At 40.6% G+C, this 23,870-nt stretch overlaps 1 protein-coding gene across 3 annotated transcripts in view; it reads left to right on the plus strand.

Annotated features, from left to right (window-relative positions):
• Positions 1-5,265: 5,265 nt before the first annotated feature.
• pcbp4 (poly(rC) binding protein 4) overlaps positions 5,266-23,870 on the plus strand; it is a 29,902-nt gene continuing 11,297 nt past the window's right edge. Inside the window, exons 1-7 of one of the 3 annotated variants that reach the window (XM_010790372.1) lie at positions 5,266-5,600; positions 15,721-15,910; positions 16,071-16,094; positions 17,424-17,456; positions 18,898-19,014; positions 21,918-22,049; positions 23,396-23,524. In XM_010790372.1, the coding sequence (XP_010788674.1) occupies positions 15,803-15,910; positions 16,071-16,094; positions 17,424-17,456; positions 18,898-19,014; positions 21,918-22,049; positions 23,396-23,524 (543 nt within the window). In that variant the 5' untranslated portion in view covers positions 5,266-5,600; positions 15,721-15,802. The remainder of the gene's footprint in view (positions 5,601-15,720; positions 15,911-16,070; positions 16,095-17,423; positions 17,457-18,897; positions 19,015-21,917; positions 22,050-23,395; positions 23,525-23,870) is intronic. The other 2 variants (XM_010790364.1, XM_010790380.1) reach the window with 2 other exon arrangements.

Raw genomic sequence — 23,870 nt, forward strand, 5'->3', positions numbered from 1 at the left:
ATACACAAAATAACCATTTTTCTCAAATATTGTTCACAAATCGGAAAAAATCTGTGATAGTGAGCATTTCTCCTTTGCCGAGATAATCCATCCCACCTCACAGGTGTGGCATATCAAGATGCTGATTAGACAGCATGATTATTGCACAGGTGTGCCTTAGGCTGGCCACAATAAAAGGCCACTCTGAAACGTGCATTTTTGCTTTATTGGGGGGGTCTGGGGGGGTCCGAAAACCAGTCAGTATCTGGTGTGAGGGCTAGGATTAGGGTTAGGGTTAGGGTTAGGGTAATGTTGTGAATCGAGTGGCCCATGGTGGTGGTGGGGTTATGGTATGGGCAGGCGTATGTTATGGACGATGAACACAGGCCACTCGATTCACAACATTACCCTAACCCTAACCCTAACCCTAACCCTCACACCAGATACTGACCTACCCCAATAAAGCAAAAATGCATGTTTCAGAGTGGCCTTTTATTGTGGCCAGCCTAAGGCACACCTGTGCAATAATCATGCTGTCTAATCAGCATCTTGATATGCCACACCTGTGAGGTGATTCAGATTTGTGAACAATATTTGAAAGAAATGGTTATTTTGTGTACATAGAAAATGTTTTAGATCTTTGAGTTCATCTCATGAAAAATGGGAGCAAAAACAAAAGTGTTGTGTTTATATTTTTGTTCAGTGTACATCAGTTATATTATTCCTTTTTGCTGCATAATCACACAAATTAGAAGAGGACCTTCATGTAATTTCCATTTTTTAAGTGCTTCAATTAAAACTAGAATATGGTATTGAACAAAGCTTCATTTATCCCGGGTGCAGGAGGAGACTCATTATTCTTAAATGAAAGAGAAATTCAGCAGTGATCTGTCTTTTCTATTAAACTACAGAGGGTATAACAAGTCTTTCATCAACAAGACTCTAAAACAGTCATTTTTAAGTCCCTTCTTTATGTTTAAATGATGTTTAAGTGGTGTCATTGTAAGCTGTTCAGTTAGGATTCCTGTTCACAATCTAAGGACAAAGGATTTTTTTGCCATTTCACATAAAACAATGCAATCTCAGATCTGTGGAGCCAATTTAAAAAAGCTGCAATGAATTAACATATAATCACTTTAGCAACTGCATGGTGTAGAAATCAGTAAATAATATTTGTACTGTTGTTTCAACGTGCACACAGTTATAAACCATTTAGTTGTGTTCATGTTGTGTTAAGGCAAGCAAGCTTTGGATACATTGATGATAGCTGAGAGGTGAGGGTATTTAACTCTTACCCACATTTTACTGGCCATGCTGCGATTTAACCTCACTGTTAACATTACCACCAGGCGATTCTCCTTAAAAAACAGAAGACAAAAGGAGATTACTGTACATTGTCATATTGATATTTTTCAATTACATAGAAACTCATAACATTAGTTCAATATTGCATAGCACAGCAACTGCAATTGTGGTAATGCATGTCAGTAACTAGGTAGCAGAATGCAACATTGCAAAAACACAACATTTGTGGATAGTGGGCACAAGTTGTGAACACAAAATGTACATATCATCCCCTTCTAAGTGTAAATGGGGATAGCAAGCACCTTATTATGTAGTGTGATGCTATGTTTTTGTCTCCGTTTACCAACTCCTGAGAGAAATATATGTTGCTTAAGCTGTTAGCTGCTCCACTAGGTTCAACAGCTAGCTCTAACAGTGTCTGCCAGTGCTGTAAAATAGAGAGGTTTGTTTCCGGAAACAGCTGCATGCTAAAGTCGAAAAGGAGACCGCGAGAGTGAACCACAACGAGCAAAGACGAGCTGGAACTTTCTATAAAACTCTGTAGCGTTTTTTAGCCGATAATTCTCTCTCGGATCACTACATGTACCCCATTTCATATTGTCACATTCTTTTTGCATAATCATTGATATAAAAATATCAATTGCAGCGGTCAATTCTAAGAAACTTGGCAAGCAGAGAACCTCATCACAAATGAAGTCACTGACAGTTTGAAAAAAATTAACGCTTTGATGAATATCAGATGGTTTTCTTGGAAAGGGATCTTTCTGTGAGCTTTGATACAGCTATCAAAAATACAACTACAGAAAAGTGTCTCTTATCACATTGAACACCTCTGGATCTAAAGGGGTCTATTACATTATTTTTAAAATGTTGGTAGCCTGTCGACTTTTTAAACAAATCAAATTTCTGCTTAAGCCTTGTCTCATAAACTGTCATTTAATTTCTCCTTTTAAATTGTATCTTATTTTTTTACTTCATACTTTGTGTCTGCAGTATATTCATTGCTTTTTATGGATGGTGTTATTTTTATATTGGCTAATTGAAAAACAAAGGGTGGATATAAAGGGATGTTTGATTGTGCCACACTATACAACGAGGTAAATGGAAATATTGGTAGCTCACCTTCCTCAATGCCCGGTACATACAAAACAGACACCTAAAAGCATGGCTAAGATAATCCTTGTCCTGTAAGCTATTTATTACAAAATATCTTATTAGTATTCCAACTACAGTCTGTTCCGTCCAATGCCTCCTTCACACCCATTGTTCAAAAATAATATACTCACTTCAAAGCAAAGCCATACATCTTCAAAGGAAGATATATGGAAATGTAATTTCTAATAAACATCCCCATTCTGCATCTAAATGCAAATCATTGCCACAGTGGTAAACATAGGAATCAAATGTGCATGTGCAAGCATTTTATTTGTGGGTCTCTATCATTCTTTTAGCCGGTACTGCAGACATTGAAACACCTGTAGCTCCTGTAGACTTCTGTCAGATCTAAAGGAAATTTTTAGGCAGGTTTTATGTTTGATAAATTAACATCAATGAAGACGTAAAAGAAAAACCATGGCTCAAAGACTATTTCAGCTTTTAAGAGGATCAAACTACTGCAAAAGAGAAGTGAAAAACTACTTCTATGACCTTTTCTGAGCTCTTGTGGAAGCAGACAAAAGCAGAACATGTCTTCAATCACCGTTTGTCAGGACAAAGTTAAGAAGCACTGTGAAATCCAATGCAGTGATTTTTAAGCCATGTTGGTTTGTGCATGGGAGGATTGGAGGGAAGAAGAGAGACGTTCCACGGCTGAGTAATTGTAGCTGTCGCCCTTCTGTCATCTCTCCTTGTTTCAGTGCCATTTAGTACGAGAGGTATTTGTCAAGCTTGAATACTCTGAGACAAGCAGGGATGATATATATTGTGTTTGCCAAAGCAAGTGGGGGGTCTGTGTATACCATGGGCTGAAATCAGCACAAGCAAGGCTTTTATGAATTTGACATCATTTAATTTCCAGCTCAATGATTTTACAACAAAAACACATGCGAGCATCTCAGGCTTAACCAAACTTAATTAGATGTATTCTGAATATATATGCATATCCCCGGTGTGGGGTTCAGTCACAAAAAATTATTCAAAAACATGAAATCTAATTCAAATCAGCATGTCTCCCCCTCTTTATCATTACACATTTCCAATGGCAGGAATATCACATCTATACACACAACTAGCATGGAGGAAATGTGATTTCTAAGAACTCCCACACCTAGTGCGCTCTCTCAGCTTGTCCAGCCGTGATTCAGTGCAGAGCTCACTCTGTTTATTATATCCCTGCATTATATGTGGCAAGTGTATTGAAGCAATCACAATTCCCTCTCTCAGTTGATGGCTGAGTCACATCCGACAGTGCACCTTAGCTGTTTTAAAGCCACATCAACATGAGTGATGGCTGGAAGTCGTCTGACCCACACACCCCTAGTGGTGGTTGCATTTTTCTTCCCTGTCTCTGCAAGATGGATTTGAAATCACACAGCACCTCCTACTGTTTGAAAAACAACACATCACTCTGACACTGGACCAGATGGACCACAGCAAGTTTTTCATTCAGTAAAGCTTTTATGTGGTAAAGTGAATGATTCGTAGAGTTACAATTATGTAGAAACTCACACAGAGGTGACAGATTAAACAATAATGGGCCTGATTATTATTATATAGCTTGCCTTAAGTAATATTTAACCTGTCAAGAGATTAAAGACATAATAGTGTAATGTTTCCTCCCCCAAGGTTAGGGTGTAATATTGCTTTATTCGCCTAGTGGCACTGCACTGGGACAGTAATCATACCAGATAATTACCTCTCGTTGTGCTGATACCCAGCAAGTCAACACTCTCATCATACATCCTTGAAATACATAGCTAACAATAACAAACTGTGAATGTGTCTGCTATATTGCTCTATTCTGTTTTGACTCCAAGCCAAGAGAAAAATGTCACTATCAGACAGACAAAGGAACAAAATGTAACACCTTACAGAGAAGGTGATGAAAATGTCATGCAGTGATAAACAGAGGCCATTTATTTAACAATATGAATACGAGTCTAAATGCATTCTATTGTGGTGAACGAGCAGCACCTAGTTTGTGAAATAGATGGAGATGTCATGCTCAAATTACCCAGACACTCTCTCCTTCACACAGGAGGCAGTGGGAGCTGTCTGTTGATGTCTTCCTTCAATGTCTGTAAATTAATGAGCCGTTTTGTCGAATGAGGATTCATCACATGCATGCGGGGTGTGAAAAAGACAGAGTAACGTCATTCTGTTTCTGCAATATTCTTTGTTTAACTTGTCTCAAAGGTAAATAATGCCAGCCTATTTTCTGGACCTGGAGTACATATTGGACGATAATACACTACAAATCACAGCCTGTGCAAGATTAAATGGAATAATGATAAATTATACTACAGGACATACATCCACAAATATGCTTCTTGGTGTGATAGTGGAATAATTGCAACATCAACAAAAGTACACTAGATGGCGCTATGTGAGAGAAAGTTACTGGTCTCATACACACCAAAACTTCAAAAGAAAATTCCAAGAGCTTCAATTTTACATTTGCACCGCCGATTTAATCAGGCCAACGCCCTTTAAAATGTGCATTTTTTAATTTGGTTCAAGTTTTTTGAAATAACATCTCTATGTTTTGACCCATCGCTGAGGAGTAGCATAAACCCTGTGACAATTTCTCAAAATATGTGGGGTTAGAAAAATGGACGCTCGTATAGTCAATTTCTCCACTATAATTGAGACAAGGTAATGTCGCATATATCTTCAGTTTGATTACATTTCACAAATGTAATTTCTCATCATGCTTTGATTTCACACCTCAAAGAGGCTCAATGATCCTGAATGTGTCAATCTGCGGTGCGACAGGGAAGAGGCGCACTGAGGTCCAGTAGGGACACACCGGCCGACACGGGGATACAAACATAAGCTCTGGAGTCTTTAAAGGCAGCTGAGCCAAGAAGGACTTTATTACCCAGAGAGCACTCGGTATTCTCCCACGAGCTCCCTGCCTCGGTTAATGTTGATCAGGGTGCGCGGGTTGGTCGCTGCCTGCTTATCTCTCAGTGTGTGCGTGTCTCTCCTCCACGCACAGGCGCCCTGCACTCCAGTCTGCTGACACACCGCGAGGACAGTCCGCGCTACACGTCCGCGTCATTGGACTCTATGTGGATACAAAGCCCGGTCACTACACACATCCATGGGGATAATTTAGTTGCAACTGCAGCCCAATACCATTTGCATGAGAACAGGTAAGTGACTTAGTTATTATTTGGAAAGGCACATTTTCGGACGGCATGTTCCTTATTCTCAAACTTGAAAGAGCTCTCACCCTGTGTGACATTTTTGATCGCTATCCACTGTCATGTTTAGTGTCTTATTCCTCGTATAATACTACATGAATAGATATGTGTTTCTTAATTCAGCATACAAACTGCTCTTTTAGCAATAAAACCTTAGCAATAAACAAATTAAGCTAAAATCAGGTGCTTTTAACAAATTACAACAGCCCCTTGTGTTTTTACTTATAAACTGAAATCCTATCCTGAAATGCTAGATTCATAGGCTGGAGCTGGATTAATGAAGCCATAAAGTGACTGTGTTGTTAAATCAGGCGTATGGCACAAAGTCGCCAGATGAGCAGGGGACACAGTAAGACCGAGGACAATTGGCCTCTTGTGTGTTGACGGTTTTATGATAATGAAAGTGGACCCAGTTGGCTAGGCCAGTCCTGGACACACAAAGATCATTCTCAACAAGTCCGGTACTGTGGGCGCCTGCTTGGAGCTGAGGCAGCGAGTGTGTGTGACAGCACCATTATTCACCAAGATGCCAATTACATTAGTCTTACACTGGAAAGAAAAATTGTCCTGTTAGGCTGACCCAAATGAAAACCAAAACCAAGAGCAGATGCAATTTGGCTGGACATGTTTTACTTAATTCTACCATTAGCTTTCAGACTCTTTTTCGTGTCTAGTTTAGTTGTAATGTAAAAAAAAAAACCGGTTGTGTTCATCTTCAATACAGATTTCAGATGTTTGCCAGACATGAGAGCTTGTAAACACTATCTTTTAAAGCATTATTTTAATTTAGCGCCCACAGACAAACAAACTTATCACCATCTTAATTTAACATACTGTAGGCCTCAGTAAAACATATCCTTGATGTTTCCCTAAGATTGTAATAGCTGGAAATAAATGAATGATTTTTCCTGTTTCCATTTAATAACCCTAACATGTTTTGCATATGATTGCCTAATCTACTTTAGGCCACTATGAAATTCATGAGACTGATCATCGTTAGACTCATCAGTAAAAAATAATCAATACAAAAAAAAGCAGCCTGGACCAGCTGCCACTTTCAGGAAATCATGTTCTTGCTGCCTGGAGAGGCTCATGAATCTTGCATGTGCACCACTCAAACAAACATGGAGAGAAATAGGACACAATTGGAGAATTGCACAGCACTAACAGTAGGGTGTAACTGTAAGCTGTTTGTGGGCGAATTCATTTAGGTTTAATGCATTGTGTGACTACTTTACCAAGGAAGGAGGAGAAAAGGATTCAGATTCATCTTACCAGCCACATAACAGAGATCAATAAATAATATAATTGTATTACGTGTATGTATGTGTGGTTTTGGGGGCATCTGCTTGAGTGCAAATACACTCTTTATTTCTAAAAAGGGAATAAGACATAACATTTCAAATATATGTGTCCCTCTCACATCCGCCTGGGGAACTACAGGGGGCACAGACACAGACCATCGTGTATTGCTGACTCTCTGTCCAAATGCAATTCCTTAATGCACTCTGAGAGCCAGAGATCTAATAAGAAGTGGAAGAGCATCTTCAATAATGAAACCCCACCTGCATCTCTGCTGCAGAGTGAGGGCTGGGCCCGAGAGGCTTCATAAATAACAGAAGCCAGACCTGACACGTGCTGCTCCAACGTCTGGCAACTGCCAATAATCCCTCTCATCTACTAAAATGCTGTTCTTGCAGAGTAGGGTGAAACAGAAACAATGCTTAGTTTTAGTTTGCAGTCATCAAGTAAATGCAGTCTCTTGCAGAAGCTTTACTCTATAAACAGTTCTCCAGAACGAGATCATGGACATTTAATCAGGTTTTACTGACGAGGAGAGTACAAGAAGAGCTTCCTGAGATCATTTTAACACATGGGAGCAGGGAGCAATTAACAAAAATACTTGAAACACGTTTTATTCTCTTGACTACTAAAGTCATGTCAACGTTCAATTAGTCCTACATTATTGTTCTTCTCTTTTCTACACACTGTTGACTGTAATAACTTGTAGTGCTTTTGGTCTCAAGTCAGTATCTTCTTCACTCAGGCGGTAATTTTGTGTTTGTTGTCACAGGGGCGTTGTTGTGAAACAAATTAATTTTCTCTCCAATATTTGAGACAAATCCCCTGTAGCAATTAACCTGCATTTGAGCAATTAACCGGTGCTTGTCGCTATCTAATAACTACAGACTCTTGAGGCTCCATTCCCTCTCATTCAGCTTTGTCGATTACATTAGATGTCAGTTCATAATCCTAATGTTTTACCAGGAAGTGGTCTGGAAAGCAAAATCACATGAATGCTTAATGATGGAACAGTGTTGTTTCCTTTGTTTTGGAGCGTCTTGTCCTGTTTATGAAGAGAGCCTTTCTTTCTGACGCAGAATGTGACCCTCGCTGCTGTTCTTAAGCCTGACCCAGTGGCTGACAGAGCCACAGGCTGTCCTCGCTATGAAAAGATAGCTCTGTGTCGAGCTGCAAAGATTGACCCAGCAGGCCCCATGACTCTCCTGTTGTGTCTCGCAAAGAGTCTCATGAGCGTGATTTATTTAGTTCAGAAGTCACTCTCAAAGAGCTTCTTTCATAAATAATGTAAAGAAACCCCCTTAAGAAATATGGATAATATGGAAGGCGTATGCTAAACTACTGTTAGTAAGTGCTGTGTATCAAGCTAACTCAAGCTTCTCAACAGTAATCCGCTTCACTATACAGTACCCTAAATTTAGTTTTTTTTTCAATTGGCCATCTGCATCAGTGTGTGTGTGTGTGTGTGTGTGTGTGTGTGTGTGTGTGTGTGTGTGTGTGTGTGTGTGTGTGTGTGTGTGTGTGTGTGTGTGTGTGTGTGTGTACGTGTGTGTGTGTTTGTATAGCGACCAAGAAGGAGAGAAGCCTTTTATCCCCCTCTTCAGCTGCCGAGTGCCTGAAATATTTAACAGGGACTGCACTATTTTTGGGTTTGCGCTCAGTTTGTTGAGGAGCTTATGTAATATGTAGTTTCAGCTCAACGTGCGCGGGTACTGTCGTATACCAAATAACACACCAGCTTCTCGGCTAACTTAAGCGTGGCGATGGTGTAAACATTATGACTTTGCAGACATACTGTACGCCACGATGACGGATACTGTACGGTGAATCGGAACAAGGACTCCTGCACCATCTGTGCTTCGATTGATTTAATTCCTGTTTTTAAAACGGTGTCTTGTTTTTCAAGGAAGCAGGACCAGGCCCCGTCTTCTCAGGTTACTTGTTTCTTTGGAATATCGATCAACTCATCTCTCTTCCTGCAACTGTCCTCATCTATCCCCCTTTCTTTCCTTAATTTGTCTCCTTTCTCTGTATACTGTTCTCCACCATCTCCTCTCCTCCCTTTTCTCTGAGGTGTCAGATTCTCTGACTCGTGCCCTGGTGTGGAGGATGGGAGGAAAGCAGGGATGAAAGGGAAGAGAGGAAAGTCATTTTGCAGATAGAGAGTGACCTTCATCCAGCAAGAGGGATGGGATAAAAGCTGGAGTTAATACCCTGCCAAAGTGTATTCTCCGCCATGCCAAAAAAGAACATTCAGAATGATATATGGTTCTCGTAGAAGCTCTCTAATAATAAAAAGCATTCAATTGTAAGTCAAGGCAAGGCAAATGATCAGAATGTTCCTCAGGGATAAACACTCACAGTGTATAATCGAATGCAAACAGCACGTGATGTAGAAAGACATGATGTTTTCCACAACATATTGTAGGTGATCTTTAATATGAAAAATAGAGCTCCAACAATAAATCAATTATGCGACCAGCCAAAAATGAATCTGCAATTATTTTGCCAAACGATTAATCACTCAAGCAAAAGAGCCAGACATCTCTTTGGAGTTGGTCTCTTAAATGGGATGACTTGCTTATTTTTTTATGTATGATACTGACAAGTAATTTGAAGAGAGCACCTTAGACTCATTTTCTAAATATTTGAGAGACAAAACAAATCATAGGAAAAATAATCGGCACATTAATTGATACTGAAAGTGAGTATGAGCCTAAAACTGAGATAGGAATGAAAAGTGTGCCGTTTAAGGACTTGAGCCCCACAGTCCCCATGCTAAGTAAAGCCAGTGTAAATAAAGGCTCAGACAGTGTCACTCTGTGTCTGGAACCAGCCGCCTCTTGGGAGATAACAATTGACAGCCCAGAAACACGGCCCCATAAGGTTCATTATCTGTATCTTTGTGTTGTTCTCATCCCTGCTGGCAATAATGAGAAAAAGGAGGAAGGAACTCAGGTTTAGCTAATGAAGAGACAGGATCCTCTGTGAAACAACACTTCATCAATGTATGTTTCTCGCACAGTGGTCATGTTCATTCAAGGGTAAACACTATTGGGCCAGAATCAACTAAAAACTACTTCCTGACACTCACGGGAAGTGATTGCTTAGAGTAGACTGCCATAATAATGTGAATTACACTCCTGTTCATTAGCTATTGGATTCACTCTTAGTGAGGCAGATTCTGTGGCTCCATATTGACACATTTTAAGTTGGCGTGACAATAAGACACGAATGTATTGATTCTGGCCACTTTGAGATATGACAGACTTTGCAAATGCACCCGTTGCTGATGTCAATGATCTGAGGAGTCTGTGCTGTCATCATATTGCGGAGAGTGGAATGACAGCTGTGAATAAAATAATCTGCTCTTGTATAGAGACTTTTACTTCTGATTTAGGAAAAAATATGTTTGACTTGTATAATAATAAATTTGTTGTGCTCCAAATTAATCAAACTAGTACAGTTTTGAAAGATGCTTTGAACCTTTGGTCACAGCACAGGATATCTTGTAGTTGTATTCACTCTAAAACGCCACAGATTATGGACTTTAAACCACACTGCTTTTGGGTAATCTTATCAGCGTGAGCCCACATTTTGTGAAGTGGCTGCAGTGAACTGTGGGTCTCCTCTTGGCTGTAGGGAAGTAGATCTGCCCAGGGGTCTGATAACCCTCTCTGGGGCTCTGTGGCTGACAGGCGGCTCGCTCTGCAGGCCGACTCTGTTATGCTCTAACACCATCTGAAGCTGGGGGGGCTGATCCTGGACGACGGTCCCCTCTGCCCCGAGGGCTGACCCCTCCTATAATATGTGACAGAGCTGAGACAGACACGCTGAGAGATGAAACACTGCTCTTTAATTTCAAGCCTCTCCTGTTTCATAACTAAAGCCTCTCCTCTTCTCGCTCTCATCTCAGTGATGATGTTGTTGAAGTGCAACCATGGTAAAGTAACATTTGAATACTCAAATCAAGTGCTTTTAAGTGTTAAAGTTGTGCGCTTCACCCGTCAAAGCGTTATGGAATTTACTTTTTTTTGTTATTGTAGATTTAAGTGGGGGTTCAGTTGAGAAAAACAGTGACCTCACATATTCTCTGCACCAATCCGAGTAATATTTTAACGGAAATCGGATAACGGTGGTTGTGTTGTATTAAGTTGATCAAATGTGTTATTATTATAAAACCCATAAGAACCCTTCAACTGTGCTCAGTGTGGATTCAGGTTTAGTGCAGCTACAATTGATAGAGCATAATATATGAAAGTGGGAGAGGAGGTATAAACTGTGCTTCATTTGTTCAAGAGTTTTATGTAGCATACAGTCTTCTCTTGGCTGCAGTAACATAATTACTCGTCTCGGCTCATAAAGCCATATTACTGATGAATCCCAGCATGACTTATGGCAGTGATGCTGTTAAAGCTAATCCAAACATGCAGCCTCAAATAGTTCATTAATCAAGAAGCCTCTGCATTAAGTCGTAACTCTGCTGAAATGTTCGTATGCAGGCTCTCTTGAATAGGCAGTCGCTATTCCAATATTTTCCACAATGTAGAGCTTCTACACATGCTCTTGGGTAGAGCACGCAGTACAATTCATTTAAAGAAGCTCCGAATGGCCTATTTACATTTGTTTCGGTGGGTACACTTGTGTGTTATTGTGTGGATGTGTGCAGACGTTTCCCTGAGGGTCTTATTTTAGCACTGACCACTATAGTGAAGAACAGGACTCCTCTCTTTTACTCAACCATTTGTCCATCATCATCATCTCAGGAAATGACGCTCTCATTGTGTCATCCCATGCACTCAAACATGGCAGGACTTTGAGTTTGTCCATGACAGATATCTGACTCCTGCGGAGCTTCTCAGCAGATCAAAGCTTTTGTTCGCTCTTGTGTTTCAACAGGACGATTTCTGCCGGTGTGTGTGTTAGTGTGTGTGAATTGTTTCCTTCTTTCATCCCAGCAGCTGTACGTGGGTTTGTTTTTCTGCACACGGTCCTGTGAGCGTGGCAGTCTCTATGTGTGTAAATGTCCTCTCACCTCTTGCCCTTGCCATACGCGTGTACACACGTTGACACCCTTGCACTTACTGCTCTCTATGTGCCCACCCGGGGGACACCCTATCCTCTCTGCCTCTGTGTGTTTATGGAGCGGACACTCAATACCCCCGACCCCCTGTCTGCGTTATATGCAGAGGGGAACCCTGTTTCTATCTTTCACCATGGAGATCAGGCATGCTCTCATTCCTTCTTCATTTTCTCTAAGCCGGCCCCGAGCCGTCTGTTTGCCGCGTGCGAGAGAGACATGTTTGCCTCTGAACAGGTGTCCAGTCCTCTAGACAAGCGGGCTGCACAACATCCTTTTCATCTCGCTGACTCTCTGGAGTGGATGCTCCTGAAAACACGGTTAAATATTGCTGGTGGCTGTCAAGGATATGCTGGTTGCTTTTATCCAAGACTTCTTTGATGTATGCTACACAGAACTAGGGCCAAAAGAGAAAAACACCTCTCGATATCCTAAAGGATCATTTTGTTTTTTTCAATTTTCCGGTAATGAATCGTGTCTTGTTTCTTTGGCAGGAATCCTTTTTGTAAAATTGTACTTATGAGAACCAGTTAAGGACACATTCAAACAGCTTTTGTTGTTTATCACACATTATATTCATCTTTATGTTCAGATATTAAGGTCAAACTGCCTGTTCATGTTCCCCTTGAATAGTGTGTTACTGGGGCAATGCCACATTTATAGGATATTTTCTAAAAGCACCAATGGTGAATGAATGAACCCTACAATATTGTTGTGGATATTTGTTTTTTCTCCATATTGCCCAGACAAATAATCTATGTTTTTTACTTATAAAAACGTTGTAAACAGGCAAGAGCTGACTGATGACTTTCCTCTTATGGCCATTCCTTAAGTTTGTGTCAATCATTTGGTTTCGTAAGTCATGCTTCATTCAGGGTATTTAAAGATGAATCCAAGCAGTGACTCATAACAAGAACCTCCTGCAGACAGATTCAGTCAGGCAGAGCAGGACCAAGGTGACACAGTGACAGTGGAGCAGGACAGTCGATGCTCTCTGCCTCGCTCTCCTGCTCTGACTATTTTGGCAGCCGGGTGCTGCAGTCTGCACTTTGCTAATTCCCTGTTCTGAGTTACCAGGTCTAATTTAGAACAGAGGGGCTCTGTTCATCCTGGAACGCTGCTGCTTGGGATTCTGGAAATGAGGAGTTCAGAGACTCTCCGCCCTCACACAGACACAGAGCACATGCCTTGTTATCAACCCACAGAGCAGAACATAATGATGCCTCCAACCATTAGCTCCTAATGCAATAAGACGCTAACATTTTAGCCATGCCCTTCAGGGCCTTAACATAATGAAGTTAGCCCACGGGTTGCACAAATGTGCTCTGTGATAACACGTGTTCAGGATGCATCGATCAAGCCTAAAGTCACAATTACGCTGTCTTAAAGTATATCTGTAGCTAACCGCAAGCAAAATGCTCCATATTTTGTTTATCTCAAGTCACCCTTGGGGTTTGTTTGATATGTATGGAAATTGTATGGAGATGAGCATCAAACTGATAGTTTTATAAGTCAACCCATTGAGCATCCCTCAAGAAAATGGAAAGGAAGTCTGATTTGGTGCAATCTTATACAAGAAAAAGACACTTGCTACCACATTTTGACGGGCTGGCATGTCAGACTGCACCGCGGCCGTGGAGGGGAATATAAAGCCCACACAGGCCGTCAAGCTCTGTAGGATCTTAAGAAGGATGTGTGTGAGCATTCTAACGTCTCTTTGCAAGCATCCAGTGCATGAATAAATCAACGGAGCAGCAGTGGCCTTGTGCACTATGCAAAAGCAATAAACCTGCCTACAACAAGTCTCTCAGGAATTGAATCTCATCTAAAATAACACCCATTTATTAAACATGATCTACTCACGTAGCTCACCAAATCTACAGACAGCATGCAGATTTAGAAAAGACACAAACATATGCCAGGCGGCGTCATTAGGATTGCAGCAGTGGGCTGCTGGTGGCTCTGTAGGCTGGTTGGAATTCACTTGGCAGACAAACAAGTGGCCTTGATGAGTCAACAAGGAGGAGAGTCACTGAAAAGGAGTGGTTAACATGATCTATGGTGAATTCCTCTGATATCTCAAAGGTCTGAACAGCCTAATTAAAATCAAAGGCTTTTTATATGTAGTGTTGTAAGCAGAGCTGAGGATAAGTAATTTAATGAATGAGACAATCGACATAAATGAATCAACAGCCGCATTGATAATTCAATAATTATTTATTACTACGCTACCGGCTAAAGAGGGAGATCACTTGTCAGGTCCACTTTGTTCAGGGCCACTATATTTCTACATTAACTTGATGAACTTCACAACATTTGGAAATCATTTTCATAGTTTCCTGATGATAAATCTTCAGGCTTTTCATCCAAGTGCTTCTGATAGATGCAACTTTAGTCTTTTAAGTAAAAGACATTATCTATATCCAGCTACAGTAATGAGAAATGACGCTGAATATCTTTGGTATGGGCTGTTGTTCAGACTAAACGGAACATTTAAAGTCATAATGTTTCTAAATATTTTGTTGATGTTTTCCGGCAGAATTAAATAAAATAATCATCTGAGTAATCATCAATAAATAAAATAGGTGTATAACTCTAATTGAAAGCATTTGTCACATCCGTTAAAAAATCAGGAATAAAAGGAATATCTCCTTTTCTTTATGTTCTGCTCGTCACACAGCATCCATGGTGTAGCTATATTTATGCATCCCATCTACTTCCCCTGTCCAGGCTGACAAATGTAAGCAAATATAAATCACGAGGCAACACGAATGATTCCATGAACTAATTATACACATAATTCTGAGACTGAGCCGCCAGGTGACTCGCACATTAATCATAATACCCAATGTGACATTACTGACATGCGCGTCGCTGCTGCCACATTGTCATTCTGGGATCAACACAGATGTTCCTCATCTGCTGTCTGAGTATAAACTCTGCCCATAAGACTGTTTCTCTCTCTGACTGACTGATGAAGATGGAGTAGATAGAAGTCAGGTCCCAAAAGAAATTCCAAACATTTCCAATTTTATGAAAACTGGATTTGAATGGAATTTTATTAACTTAGTATAACACTCACGCCTGGCTTGACGGAGAGGACATACTTTATTTTTTTTCTACCAATTTCACTAATCACTCAACTGGCTGTGAGAGGAACTGCTTGTCAGTTAATGAAGACGCACAGATAGTGTGTTAGTCACCGATGGCAACCCACAGACTGTTAGCACCCCGAAGCTGACAATATCCTACACACACGATGGTCTTCATTATGAATTACCATCAATAGTACATCGGACTCATACTTCTACAGAAGTTCCTCACACAGATTCTTGATTTGATGTTTTTTCAAAGGCCTTTAAAAATATAGATGTATTTGATGGGGAAGAATTTTCCTTTGTTCATTTGAATGTCTGTCATCTCAAGGAATTATCATTTAGCCAACAATTCTGTTTGATACAGTATGAATATTTTCATACAAGAATTTAAAGAAAATGGCTATTTGATGAATAGTTGCACATAATGCTCAGCATGACTGAAATTCTTATGCCACGACATCAGTGAGATCTTGAGTGCAAACAATGATGTCTGTGTGAGCATGAATGCAAACGTTTGTGACTTTGGTAGGATGGAAATTATTTTGAAAAGACAAAAAATGTATTTTAACTTAATTCTCTTCTCTTTCAGAGTGACACTGAAAGACACCGGAGAGCCAGAGAACGAGTGCTGGCCTTGGTTTGGCTGAGTGACCAGCGACTGAGCCTTGTTCATGCGTCTCCCTGCGTGCCACTCCCACATCACTATGAACTGTGAGCAGGACTTTGCAGACGGGGGCTTGGGAGTGACCCTCACACTACGACTGCTCATGCATGGAAAGGTACGAGCCTCCTGCACATAATATGTTTATGAGTAACTGCCTCGTTAAGTATCACAAATATATAAACTTCATAAATAATGAAGCATTATACAGTATATGTTATTGCTTTTTAAAATTGAATTCAGTGTATGAAATAACCTTTATCTCCTTGTTTTTTTAGGAGGTTGGAAGCATCATAGGAAAGGTAGGAATCCCTATTTGTATTCTACTACACCAGAAACTGCTGATGTTTTATAGAATATATAATAAATACCAATTATATTGCTTTATTAGATGAGGCTTATGTTTTTTAAATGCTATTCTCTGTCTAATCTTGTTCAAATGTATCTATATTTTACATTTTTCAAAGCCAAATCCCTTTTTGATGCCTTTTATGTAGATTTATAATACGCCTTTGTGGAATAATTCCTCCTTTCCATCTTGAAATCATCGCAGAGCACAAAGCTCCCTAACAAACAATTTTTGTTTTGAACATCCCCATTCTAAATGTAATTGCCCTAAACCAACCCTCTTAAGACTTTGCCACCACCCCCACCAACCCATGATGCAACCCAGTAATCCATCAAACAGAAACATAAGTGCATTGACTGCAAGCCTCCTGTTGAAACTGAGCTGCAATGACATATTACTGTAGGCCCCTCGTGGGCACTTTAAGTGTCTGCTAGGAAAGGCCTGGCTGCTCTATGCTGCCTCGCTGGCTCCAGCTATAACGCCTTGTAATACAACACCTAGAAAAGACATCAATAGAAGACAGACCAGGGACAAAACAAAATATGAAAGCAAGAAAATAAAGAGTGTTGGAGAGAAAGATCCCACAAAGGACTGCAAATCAAAATATCTCAAAGAAAATAGAGAAAAGAAAAATAGAGGCGACACAGCTCAACACAGAGAGGCACTTGATCTGCAGTACTTGGACTAATGACAAGCCACTCCATCTATTTGGCAGACCTCTTATCTTTGCTCATCAATAGAAAACACCAGAATCACAATGCACTACTTAATAATACATTTTCCTGGAGTATAAAATAAATAACAGTGTAGCCAAGAGTGGGACATGATAATGTTTTTGATACGGTCAGTCAGTGGATGCATGATGGTGTGAACACAGGTGTGACAGCTTGGATGGACTTAAGCCCAAAGAAAAAAGAAGAAAGGAGAAGAAACAATCTGAAAACCAGCAGAGGATGAGCTGCAGCGAGACACAAGTCTGACATAACGTTCATATCCCTAGCAGGAGCTCTTAACACACGCTGCATATTGAGCCGTTACAGCAGGTGTACGTCCCGTTCAGACGCACAGATCCATTTGATATCTTTTTGAGACAGCAGTACAGAGATCACCGCTGCGATACATTGCACATTGAAACACAAGCTGAAATGTGTTCTGCTAAATTCAATTCTGACTTTCGTGGTTTAAAATAGCAAGTTTCACTTAGAGGCTGAGGACACCGTGATGTTTTAAATGAAACACATTTGATCTTGTTTAAAGCTGTCCTTCATCTTCTCTTTTGCAGAAAGGAGAGACTGTGAAACGAATACGAGAAGAGGTACTGTGTCCATAATTTAGAGATTTAAAACAACAGCTTTTTATCGTCTGCATCAGTTATGCTATTTGATGTTGTTATTAAATATGTTTCTGACTGCGTGTCAGCAAGAAATACAGCCAAAATAAGCCCTCTTCGTTCCCTATTTCTGCTACTAAGACATGAACCGACCACAATTCTTCTTCATTTTAAGAGCAAATATAATTCAATCCCAGAAGGCCTTTAATGCTGCGCAGGCTCTCTGGCCTTGTACATTGTATGTATTAATAGTAAAGCTTAGTTCTCTCTGTATGATCTTTGAGTCTGAAAAGCATACAGAGCAGGAACATTGTCCAGATTGCCTATTGGGCAATAACGACACCTTTTCAATTTAAATCCTCTCTCTCTCCCCCCATCCTTTACCTACCCCTCCTGTAGCTGCCTGCTAACCAAACCCTTTATCTGTTCCTGCTTAAAACAACTTACGTTTTCTCTTCCCCTCCATTCTCTCTTTATAAATCCCAAGGGTGCAGCCAAACTAACACCGCTTGGTTACCTCTTTGTATTAAAAAGTAATTAGGCTTACACCTTGGCTGTACATTTGATTCTTTTTCTGGCTGCTAGGGTTTAATGTTGAACTTTATGAGGCAGAGGGATAAACAGAGGAACAATGAGGTCATGGGACAATGCAGCCCTGCAGAGCTGATAGATAAACCACTCACCCATGGTAGTCATCTACCCATTCATCCAGCCAGCCAGTTTTGGCCTTTTTACTTTCCAACTGTATGAGCCTCACCTTGTCACCCGCTCCCCAGGCCTAACGGTCCCAGTGGGATCATGACTCACTGGAGTGACGGGAGAAATCGTCCTGAAGCTCAGAGCCTGTCTCATGTGACTTTACCTCAAGGACACAAAATAGAAGGAGAAGGGCAGGACATTTGTCATTCACTCCCCCAGAAGAAACTACATTATGTTATCAGTGTGGGATATGGGATGGGAGCTTCAGCTTTCTGTCTCACTTCATTTTAAATCATGTCACTTGACTACTACTGTGCACAGATGTGTTCTACTGTAAGGTATATCTCAGGCCTCTTAGTTGGAAACCCAACCACAAGAAGATTAAAAACAGTGTTTGACATTTTATCAAGTCGCCTTGCTCAAGTTAGAGGAAAAGAACAAAACCACTCTCATGTTGTTAATGTTCTGTATATTGGTAAGTACATTCAGTAGCTGGTTAGCTAAGCCTAGCATAAAGACTGTAAGCAGGGAAAACAGCTAGCCTGGCTTTGGCGAAAGCTGAATAAAATTAACCATCAAGCACTTTCAGTAAGGTACTGCTCCTAGCACAGGTATTGATCTTCTCCTTTAAGTCTAAGAAAGAGAGCTTACAAGTATACAATGCCAACTGTCAAACATGTTAATCAGTGCTGACCATTAACTGACCTTTTGACCTCTGTCCCTACAGAGCAGCGCTCGCGTAAATATCTCAGAGGGTTCCTGTCCAGAGAGGATCATCACCATCACCGGCTCCACAGACTGCGTCTTCAGAGCTTTCACCATGATCACCTACAAACTGGAGGAGGTAACGATCCTGCATGTCACTAAATGGTGTCACATACTGGTGAAATCAGCTCATCGTGTCCATACAACTGAGCAAACATAGCACTGATTGCAAATGTCAAAGCAAGCTTTTGGAAGTTGTTTTGGAAGTCATAGTAGAGCCAAAAAGGTAAGAGAAGCCATTTCACCATCATTACAAGGAACCATCTCATCTGCACATTACCACTAATGTGCTTTTATCGCCATTGATTATACTCTAAACTGAAGTGATGGAAGGAAATGCTTTAGCTTCGTTTCATAGCACTCACAGATATGAAAACGCTGCAGATGAAAATGTAGGATTAGTGAATTTAGCTGCTGTTGTAAGTGGAATGACGTGATGCTTGTTGTGCATTTATCCGGGAAGTTATTTTTCATATAAATGTGTTTTACTTGGCAACACAGTCCACTTGTATCAAAGTCACAAATAATGCTAATGAGAAGGATTTGGATACCTTGTCATCGTCTGCTAATGAGTTGTGGATGACAGGTTCTTCTTGCTATTAATCCCCATGGTGACTGTCCGTCACTGCGCTAATTAATATGGTGGAATGAGAGTCGTCTTCACTCAGATTTAGCATCACAGCAGACACTGGCAACGAAACAGGTGCTCCCTGCTCAGGTCGACAGCCTTCAGTAAACACACGCTGGCTGGGAGAGCAGTGCGGTATTCATTAAAGACTTTTTGCACTCACATCTTTTCAACCCTGAAACTCTTGAGTTTCCATGGCAACGTGTTGGCTGACCCACTGCGCGCCACATCCACCAAAGTTGAGTTATCGTATCTGTGACACATTTAATTAAAAACAAAGGGGGAATAATCAGCTTTTTGGTCACGGAGTATTAGACTTGGCATTTGTTTCTGTCTCAACAGTTTATGATTACACAGGCGCACTTAGTCCTTTCATTTAGCACTTAATCACTTGTGTGTGTTTCCGTCTGTTTTATGGAGGAAGCGTTCCCCAACTGCTGCCACATGATTGCAAAAACACACTCTTCAGCAATTTAAATGATGTGATAATCTGAAACCATTTCTCCAATAACACAATACAATGCAGTAGCACTACACTGCAGTATCCTACATGTATTCTGTTCCCAGGTGTCGAGGCTCAGTGTGCATGAAAGCCACATAATCTGTCCGTGTTCGTATCTCACAAGCAACACAATATGCTTGGGGGATTTAAGACCAACAACTCTTTGAATGAGCAGTGCTTGTGTCTGTTCTCGCCAATGCGCTTTGAGAGTTTGATTCTTTTTTGGCTAGGATGTCAGAGGGAAGAATGGGAACATTCATAGTTGTTAAGATGTGGCTCGTATTTTTAGATCAAATAAAGAAAAAGAAGCCCAGAGTCTTGTGATTGCAGCGACGAGCTGCGTGCCCCTCTTGTAATGAGACGAGACGTCAAGAGCCTGATCCGCCTCACTAAATATAGACATGGAGCAAAGAGGCACAAGAGCAACGTCAAAATATGCCTTTCAAATATAAGGTTCACAGTTATTGGAAACATTATGCAGTTCCCGTCTTAAGTAAAATCCCTCGAGGCAACACATCCACACTGTCCCTTCTTAAGTCAAGCTAATTTTATAGCAAACACAAACCGTTGGAAAGCAAGCTGCATGCTTTGCATTCTGTCAGACATTTTGTTGTGGGATGAACTCTGATGGGAAGAGAGACAGCGCAGCACATTTACATTTCAAAGGTTCACAGAGACACACTGTTCATTAATTAAAAGCTCAATCTCCACCCACAGGAGAGCAGGCACAGGATGTTAGCTATACCTGCACTCTGAAACCCAGCTCAGTGCGGTTCTTGATCCACATAAAAATCTGGATAACACATTTTTCTAAACATTTTCTTGGGCTGTTATTATCAACAGGCTTTGTCAGTCGCATACATTTAAACTTTATCCACTGGGAGGTTAATGTTAAATAATTTAGTAGTTACCAAACTTGAAAAACTGAAAGGATTTTTGTTTTAATTGTTCTCTCTCAAGAGCTTTCCTTAGTGTGAGTCCAATATTCCTGTCGTTGCTAAACATAAACATAAACATCCCTAAAACAGCATGGTGTTGTTTTTACCGCTTTGTACAGATTAATTAAAAAAGATATAACAACTTAATTACCGAGCTTTGGAAGAAAGCTGATTTAGCTTTTTCCAGTCTTAAGAAAATGCTTATAGTTTCATATTTAACAAGTTGATATTTTTAACTAACTTTCAGCAGGATAACAAATACACCTTTGTCCAAACTATTCCTTGATCCCCTAAACTGAAGCCTCATCTCATGGGCAAAGCAAAGCAGACTAAGCAAATGAAAATGATGTAAATAGTTGCATGTTTCTTTCTGTATATCGTCATGTTACATCGCCTTGCTTTTTGAAAAGATTTCTGGAAAGGAACACCAAGGTGAACCGGTTCAATGTGCTAGAATTTTTCGACTCAGTTTTATGCAGCTAGTGAAATCTTTTAAGCAATCAGTGCTGTGATTCATGTTCCCCTTCATGGAGAATTCAGAGTTTCATACAAGTGATTGAACATCCTTTAAAGACCCCACATCAGACTGAAATACATCTCCTATATCTGGGCAACAGCAATTGAAACACTGAAAACAGGAGGCTGTAGGTGCAGAGGATAGACTACTCTTAGCTCCAGCTGCCATTAACAGAATGAATTGGTTCATCTCGACCTATGAGTTTAGGATCTCTTCGCTCCTCATTACTGGAAATAAAAGCCTTGTTTGCCTCTGGTGGCTTTTCTCTCCCTCCATTTCCACCTTGCCCTCTGCTGCCTGATCCTTCCCTCTGGGACTCTCTGTTTCTCTCTCTCTCCCTCCCCCCTTTCTCTATGCCAACTCTCACCACATTATATTTCCCCACATCTCTCTCAAGGACCTGACTACGCTGGTGGCCAACGGCACCATCAGCTCCAAGCCACCAGTCACCCTGCGGCTGGTCATCCCTGCCAGCCAGTGTGGCTCTCTCATTGGGAAGGGGGGGGCAAAGATAAAGGAGATCAGAGAGGTGAGCAGCCAGAAAACAAATGTATCCCATCCGCCCTGCCCAATGCCGCACATGCTGGATGAACACTGAAAAATGAGGAAAACAAATGTGCTCCTGAAGAGGAGGGAAAATAAACTGCAGCTCAAAGCGAGAGATATTTCATTTTCACAATTCTGTCAAAAATAAGTCATCCTGCTTGTACTAAGATCAAGCATGAAAATCTATCTAGCTCTGTGAGTATGTGAGGAACAACAGTGCTTGGAGTTAAATGCTTATGTAAGATAATATCATGCTCACAATAAAAAATACTTCATGCTGATGTTTGGCAGGTATGGTGTTTACCATGTTCACCATCTTAATTTAGCTGGCTCAAATGCAAAACAAATCTCATTAGCAGCAAACCCAAAGTAGAGCTTAGATTGATGAATGTTGTTAGTTTTGTTGGTTTTTGATCGTTAACCAAATATCGGAGGATTACATTTTCACCTAAAGCTGGTTCCAGAGGAAATCTCTTACAATCCATACTCTGCGGAACATGAATGTCTGAACACCAATTCACGTCAATACATCCAATAGTAGTTCAGATATTTCCTTCTAGACCAAAGTGGTAGTATCTGCACTTAGGTTGGCACCATAGTGAAATTGGATTTGGACTATTAAGGCAGGAAGTTAGTGAGACAATGCGGTACGGAAAGAACACTTAGCACAACAAACAGTATGACTCAGCAATGGCAACTTTGAAAGGAAAACTTTCAGCCCCAGTTGAAACATCAGGATTAAACATATCAGATCTGTTGCCAGAGACATCTGACACTGTAACTTTAGCGATGTACCCAACTACAAATAGTATCTCTCTCATTTTAGACTTTACCTTGACTGGTAATAGCATCCAGTGGATATTCTGCGGTTAGATGGATGTTCTCGCTGTGTTCATAACCCAAATTTGTTTCAGTTACGGATGTGTTTTGTTTGTTTGGTTGCCACAGGACACATGCTCACTTACACTTGCATCTTGTGATATGTTTGGTTCAACAAAGTCCCCAAAAAACCCTGCAGTCTGATAGAGACATCAGTAAATGTAGATACATCTTTAAAAGCACTCCTTGCCTGCAGACATGCTTTATTATGAATATATCAGCTTTAATTGAGAGAATGATGTCTGCTGACCATAAGTGACTTTTCATTTATCTCTAACCTGACAGGATTTGATAATAAAAATACAGCAGCATGGTTGGTCTTAGTCAATAAAAGAGAAGGGATATAAGGTCAGTGTAGCCAGCAGGGTGGGAGTCATGGCAGAGTAATAACGGCTTGTCTTATCTCTGGAATCAAACTAATCCTTCTTTTAAAACCCCTATCATTTGCAGAGCACCGGAGCTCAGATACAGGTGGCGGGGGATTTGCTGCCCAACTCTACCGAGCGAGGGGTGACGATATCTGGGAATCAGGAGTCTGTAATCCAGTGTGTCAGACTCATCTGCACAGTAATCCTGGAGGTACGAAGCTCACTATTCCTCTCTTTATTCCACATACCTAGCTAACATATGTTGTCTTCTGCCTGTTCACCCCCTTTCTGTACTTTTAATTTTTTTTGTAAGCGACTTTGGGTTATTGAAAAGCGCTATATAAATAAAAGTTATTATTATTATTATTAACATGTTGTCATGGCTCTGCTGCTGTAGCTACGGGAGGTAAATAATTGTTTCATTGCACTGCAGCTGCAGTTAATAATGCATTTTTAGTAGTCTGTCTTCCTTGTTATGTAATGCTACCTTTAACTAGAATCAACCCGCTTGTGAACACGGATTCCACAGTATTTCCTATCATCTAACATAGGAAATC

This window comes from Notothenia coriiceps, unplaced genomic scaffold, assembly GCF_000735185.1.
Source record: "Notothenia coriiceps isolate Sejong01 unplaced genomic scaffold, NC01 NC01_scaffold00001470, whole genome shotgun sequence".
Lineage (NCBI taxonomy): Eukaryota > Metazoa > Chordata > Actinopteri > Perciformes > Nototheniidae > Notothenia > Notothenia coriiceps.